Source organism: Leuresthes tenuis, unplaced genomic scaffold (genome assembly GCF_036924035.1).
Source record: "Leuresthes tenuis unplaced genomic scaffold, fLeuTen1.0.hap1 SCAF_4, whole genome shotgun sequence".
Lineage (NCBI taxonomy): Eukaryota > Metazoa > Chordata > Actinopteri > Atheriniformes > Atherinopsidae > Leuresthes > Leuresthes tenuis.
The window spans coordinates 9,646,018-9,652,652 of NW_027325358.1; the positions used below are offsets into that span (position 1 = coordinate 9,646,018).

The 6,635-nt window shown below is 40.4% G+C and overlaps 1 protein-coding gene across 1 annotated transcript; it reads right to left on the reverse strand.

Moving 5' to 3' along the window:
* Positions 1-27: 27 nt before the first annotated feature.
* On the reverse strand, positions 28-5,448 carry LOC140305560 (long-chain fatty acid transport protein 1-like). Its single transcript, XM_072384474.1, has 13 exons — positions 5,052-5,448; positions 4,784-4,922; positions 4,423-4,678; positions 4,093-4,257; positions 3,517-3,586; positions 3,023-3,114; positions 2,728-2,837; positions 2,403-2,612; positions 2,191-2,317; positions 1,974-2,111; positions 763-927; positions 514-660; positions 28-415 (listed from the first exon to the last, which is right to left on the reverse strand). Exons 1-13 carry the CDS (start codon positions 5,246-5,248, stop codon positions 258-260), a joined length of 1,974 nt encoding a protein of 657 aa, XP_072240575.1. The 5' UTR covers positions 5,249-5,448; the 3' UTR covers positions 28-257.
* Between the last annotated feature and the right edge of the window lie 1,187 nt (positions 5,449-6,635).

Genomic DNA, 6,635 nt, shown 5'->3' on the forward strand with positions numbered 1-6,635 from the left:
CTAAGTCATATTTTTAAAAGGAAGAGCTGTAATGGCTGTCTGTTTTATTTTGACCAAACCATGTCATTTGAATTACATTAGTATTTCAGAAAAGTGTGTCAGCTTGTAAAAAAATGACATTACATGTTTCACTTCAGTCTGTTATGCTTTGTTGACTTTGTTGAGCTTAGTTGACTTCTTTTTGAGATATGATACAATCCTAGATACTGTGCAATGTTTTTGTATATTGGGCTGTACCTCGTAGGCTTCCTCTTGTCTCATAGTGACACTTTGCCCTCTTTAATGGCGTTATATAGTTCATCAGTAACAGCCTCATAACACCCGGCACGACTGTTCAGAAAACAGATCTTTTCTCTTGTGTCTTGTGGCTTGTATCCTTCCCTCTGCAGACGCACTTTTGAAATTTTGAAAGTGCCTGAGAATAAAAGCAGGAAAAAGTTTGCATCCTCATTTCTTATTTCTTTTTTTTGTTGTTGTTAGAAACAGGTTTTTGTCGTTGCATTGTTGTCTCACCAGTAGTGTCAACAGAAGACAGGAGTCGCAGAAAGACAGGCCGTGCATAGGAAGGAAGAGCTTTCTGTACAGCGATCCAGAATGCATCAAGGTCAAAATGGCCCCCTGCGTGAGCTATTGCAGCCATACCAGCCTTTCCTTCTACACCTACACACAGTGGCAGACAGTGATAGACAGTCAGTTTTTTTTGTACTTGAGTCTTTGGATTTGTATGTTTATTTCTTCCTAACTGTCTCATCTCCTCTGTACCTGGTACTGACACCCCATAGACAGCTACATCAGTGTGTCCCATCAGGCGACTGAGGACTCCCTCCACCTCTGTGGTCGAAACATTTTCTCCTCGCCAACGAAATGTGTCACCGCTGCGGTCCTTAAAATATATGTAACCATATTCATCCTTCACCAGCACATCACCTAATGAGAGAGAAGGAAAAAATATCAATTACTATCATCCCTGAAGGCGATTGCAGTAATAAGATTAATCAAATTGTGTGATACTTTCTTAATCAGTGAAACACACAATTTTGCATTTACAATATTCTTGTTGTATATCTATCAGTGCTCTAAGCTTATCTATTTTCTCTGTAAGTGATCTCACATTCCCCTTGATGACTAAGCAGAGAAACGGCAAAAACATCCTCATCATTTCTCTATATTTGGCTCCTGCTCTGCATTCTGGTGTCTTCTCTTTGACCTTACTCTTTTTGGGGTCTTATTTCAGGCATTACTTTCACCTTTAACAGCTCAATAAGCTGCTCCCACATGCATACGACTCTCATTTGGCAAGGTAATCAGCAGAATCAGAATCAGCAGAAAGTAAAGCATTCAAATCAGTGAAGAAAAAAAATAATCAACATGTTTTTTTTGCATTTTTTTACAGAAAAAAACTCAAAAACACAAGAAAATAGAAAGAATGACACAATATAACCAGGGCAACTACAACAAGCTGCCAGTCTTGAACCTTGAATTGTGCTCTGTAAATATCATCTTATGATAATATAGTGTTGATTTTGCCATCCAAAGATGTCCACTCACTATAATTTTGAATAGTGAGATTACAGTCCAAAGTTTTTTGTAAATCTGGCAGTTATGAGTCTTAAATATTCTTATAATGAGTTGACTCAAGTGCAAACTCTTGTACCCTGTATCCAAACTGTGTAGTGTGTTATTGTTGTGTGATATAGAGAGGTGGTCAAGCTCTCTTAGCTTTAAATAGTTTTAAAGTCTCTAATACCAATCATCATTTGCTGTTTTTGCAACTCACAGGGAGTTGAAGCCTGTCTGATGGTGAACTGAGAGAAAGTGGTAAACACATAGGAAATGTTCAGCACAAATTAGGGCAATTTGTAACCCAGCTGTCCTACACTGGATGTCTTTGTATGAACTCAGCAAAGCTGTAAATCAAAACCCAGACATCATATCATTACTATTCCGACTTAAAGAGACAGGGTAAAACATGCCTGAGACATAAGCAGAGTCTCCCATCTTGAATATATTGTGAGATATTTTCTGATTTGTTGAGTCCTGATCAGCGTAACCGTCAAATCTCCTGAGTGGATCAGTGTCATTGATGCATCCGACTAGCATACCTGGCTCCCCTGCAGAGACAGACCTTTGTTATTATCTACAACAAGTTTTCATCCTGTTATGGCTTCATCTCTGAGTGTGTGATGTTACCAGGCAGGCAGGGGATACAGAGTCCTTGTGAATCCCTGAGCAGCTCATTGTGATCCTGCTTTACCCTGACAAGTCTGATGGGGTAAAAGCTGGGCATGATGCAGCTAATGAAGCCACATGATCCCACCTAGATGTGTAAACACAAGATACAACTCATTTTTTTTCAGTCCTTCAGCTTATTAAGATTTGAAACAATTAGCATAAAAGCATACTTTTCCATCTATGTTGATTAGACTGCAATTGCATTCAGTTGCACCATAAAATTCCCCAACTCTTTGGATTCTGAATCTCTGGACAAACTCCTCCCACACAGAAGGACGGAGGCCATTACCGATGGCAACTCGGACACGGTGATGAGCCTCAGATGGACTGACAGGTTGGGCCAACAGATAACGACAGATCTCCCCTATGTACTGGATTACCTGGATATGCACACACATGCACAATTACGCACAAAATTGGAGGGACTTGCTTACAGAAGAATATTAAAAGGACTAGCTTGTGGCATACACACTTATTGTAGCAGTGTGAACTCACAGTGCATTTGTATTTAACACAGTCATCCCAAAAGCATTTGGCTGAGAACTTCCTCTTGATTACAACAGTCGTACCGAACAGCAAACACTGCCCCACACCCATGATGGCACCTGTAACCATACACATCAACACATGCAGCATGCCAAAAAAAAAGACCAAGAGTCCAAGCCAATAGCAACAAAAGACATTACTGACTCAATAATACTGGGTTATTGCAAATCAGCCATATTCTAAAAGGGTTATAATCATACGATAAATCGATTATGAAGCATATGTCAAACAGAGTTAGACCTACCTGCAGAGTGATATAGAGGAAGGCAGGTATAGACAATGTCATCACGACACACGCCAAAAGCATGAAAAATGGAGGTAGCGATACGGAAATACCTGACAATTGAGATTAAATAAACTGAGTGATAGTTTGTACATACTGACAGTCTAGATGGTGAATCAAACACATCTTCCCAGAGCTTAAGTATTTGGTGAGAAAGACAGACACTCTCTGTCTGTCTGACAAAGCAGGGAAAAAAGTTTTGATACCAGACTTAAGTAAAAGTACAGATATAGACATTTATAAATACTCCATTAAAAATGAAAGTGTTGCATGATTTGTTGACGCAAACTTCATCATCATGACTTATTATTAACTGTTTGTCTGCTGAAGCATCTGTGAGTAAACTGCATGTTGCAGCTGTTGCAATAAGAGTTATAAATAGCTTTTCATTGTTGTGCATTTTTTTCTCAAAATTAATTCAAAGACGCATCAGTTCAGGTCACAGATGAACTCACCGGCTGTGAACTATTATAGCTGCCTTTGGCATTCCTGTTGTACCAGAGGTGCAAATGTAGAAAAGTCTGTCTGCATTGAAACAGAGAAGAAAAGTTCGGATGGATGTTAGAAATTCTTCAACCTTTCATTGTCTGTTTTGTGTTCGACAGTGTTTTATTTGTCTGATATGTACCAAGACATAATTCCTTCACATGACAAGTGAGCGAGCAAAGACTTGAAAAGTATCGACATAGGAATGTAGTATAATAACAAAGGTCAAAACCAATACAGATGTGCAACAAAATTAATTAAAGTAACAAATCCTCAAGTGTACCATGTGAACCAAACAGGATTCCTAGTAACATTTATAAGGTTATACACAGAGACCAGGGTTTAGTGTGTGTTGGTACATGTGCTGTTAAATTGATAGATAGCAAACATGATAAAATCTGGCACCAAACAAATTTCTGTGGCAGGCAAAGACTTGTTAAGAAGATTATGTTGCAATCAGTGTTACATCTTGTAAATGTAACATAAGAATGAAAACAGAACATGTGCATACCCCCATCCCATGGACAAGCAGTACAGAACTTTACCATTGAATCCTTTCTTTAGTTTGTACTGTGGTGGGTGTGTGGGAGAACGAGACAGAAGGGCATTCAAACTCTGAACCTTGGATCTGCAGAGCTTCTCCTCCTCCACCTCACCAATACTGAACAAAACCATGCTGGGCTGCAAAAAGCGAGTCACCTCTGATACCGCTGGGGGTGATCAACAATGTAGATGAGTAGATAAGCATGGAAGACAACACATCTTTCTGTTAACTGGGTTGTACTGATGAGATTTAAAAAAAAAAAATGTATCAAACATTTTATCAGCTTGTTATATTGTAAGCAAATATTTCCAGTCACAGGATATGTTCAAACCTTTAGTCATTTCAGTTCCAAATACCATCGCCTGAGCACGACAGATGCTGATGCAGTGCATTAGAGACTGTTGTCGAAGATTGTGATTAATGAATGCTGACTCTACACCTATCATTGCCAGTCCCAGCCACAAAGCTACCACTAAAGGCTGGTTTTCCATGTACAAAGCTACAACATCCCCCTCAGTCCAGCCTTGTGCCAGAGCCCAATGGGCCACAGCATGGCATCGCTCCTGCAGCTCCCTAAAAGTCCAAACCTGACGGAAATAAAGATAGAAATGCTGTGAGCTTCTTTTTAAAAGATTCTATCTAAGTGCAGGTTCCAGAGCCTTAATTTATGTTTTTATTTGCAATTCTCTCACCTCTCCTGTGGCCTCATAGATCAAGGCAGCTTTATCTGGATGCATCTTCACAGTCTGGGCAAACAAGGCAGGGATAGTGCTCCTATTTCGCAGATTACGATACATGGAAAACCTCAATCGAATAATAATAGCCAGACATCTATCAGACAGAAAGAAGTGGTCAGGGAGGAATGAAGGATGGTTGAAATTAAGAAGGTAACATGTAAGAAATAATATGGATTTCAAATGGGAGACATTTGGAGAAACATGCTCATACAAACTTCCATACATTAAGTCTCTTTTGATGGTGTGCAGAACAATTTGAACTTTCTTCCAGGATCCCATCCAGGCCATGAAGAGCCCCAACACTACCAACAGTTTGCAGAACCAGGGAAGAGAGAGCAACAACACAGCCCCCAAAACAACGAGGCTCAAAAAGACACAGCTCATCTGATTCATTATCTGTGGAAGAGCAAATAGTGACATCGTGTACAAAAAGGTGTCAGAATAAACAGATTTAAAGAGAGCAAATGCTTACCTGTCAAAAATTTTAGGAATGCTCCCCTTAGAAAAGAAACATGGAAGAGCAGCAGTTAGTCCTAAAGAGCTCTGTGTGAGGCCACAGTGTCAGCAGCAGGAGAAGCAAACCGAGGCAGATGTTTACAGTGCAGTTGTCGGAGGTTAAATACTTGATAAGCAGCTTTCCAGAGAGAGCAGCGCAGGTTACAACTTATAGCGCCTGCGTCAGAGCATAGCGAGTGTGATTCATTATCCTCAGAGGCAAAATGTAACATCTGCTTTGTACACTGTAAATTTTAAGGGGGAATGAAGTAAGAGTCACAAAGTAAAAAATTAAGAGGCAATGGTGCCTACTTCACTAGAAGATAATCATTACTGTTTACTTGAAATACAAGCAGGATTTTAAAACCAGAGTGAAGCAAATTTCAACAATGAAAACTGGTCAGGAAATGTAATAAATAATCCTGTAAACAGAATCACAGAATAAAATTTGGCAATGTTTGCAAAACAGCTCATTTTAACTGTTGTCATATGACAAGATGGTAACAAAGCCTCCAGATGATAACAAACAAAAACAATCAAAAGGGAATTAAATGTAAAAGAACAGATCAACTATAAAACTCTATTAAAAGATAATTGAATATATTTATTCCTTAATCTTCAAGTAAAAGAGTTTAATTCATGCATTGAAAGTATAGACTTACTCAATTCATTATATCGAACTGGTGTTATAACATTTCTAGAATCTGGTTTGAGTTAACTGAGCCTACTCTAAAAGACTTTGAGATTTTAATTCTGTGTAATGGATATGTCAGCTCATTTACTGATCCTTTACTCATCATGTAAATGCCATAGCATTTACCACACATTACAATATATCCCTTGCTCCTCCCAGCTGCTCGCTGCTTCACCCAACTGTGGGCGCACTTTGGTTCCTGGGGTGCTTTGTCGGGGGCATCAGGGCAGGTACTGGCCCACTTTCCTTGTTGTCTGGGGTGGCCTGGTCCTCTCTGGTGTAGGGTGGGGCCACTGTCAAGGGTTTGGGTGGTTGTCTGACTCACAGGGCCCTGGGTCCCACACTCGACTCATGCTTGGATACCCGGCGCTTGGTGGGGCTGGTAGGCTGTCGGACCTGGTTCCAGGGACCTCTGCTTCATGACCGTTGGGAGCTCTGTCTAGGGTTTCCCTTCGCTGTTTTCTGGGTGGGAGCGTGGTTGTCCCTGCGGTGGGCTGCTTGGGTTCAGTGCTCTGTGGGGCTGCTGGTTGCCTGGGTCTTGGGGCCCTCTCTGTCTGCTTCTGATTTCTGAGGGGAGGTGCAGTGGTAGTCCTATATATCCATTATTCAAAAACAGTC

Bases quoted from the DNA above. Each gene is read 5' to 3' on its own strand.
- LOC140305560 (XM_072384474.1), bottom strand. From the start codon at position 5,248: ATGTCACTATTTGCTCTTCCACAGATAATGAATCAGATGAGCTGTGTC. The intron at 4,258-4,422 runs GTTTGAACATAT...GATCACCCCCAG, and splicing joins TGGAACTGAAATGACTAAAG to CGGTATCAGAGGTGACTCGC. The intron at 661-762 runs GTACAGAGGAGA...CACTGTGTGTAG, and splicing joins CTATGGGGTGTCAGTACCAG to GTGTAGAAGGAAAGGCTGGT.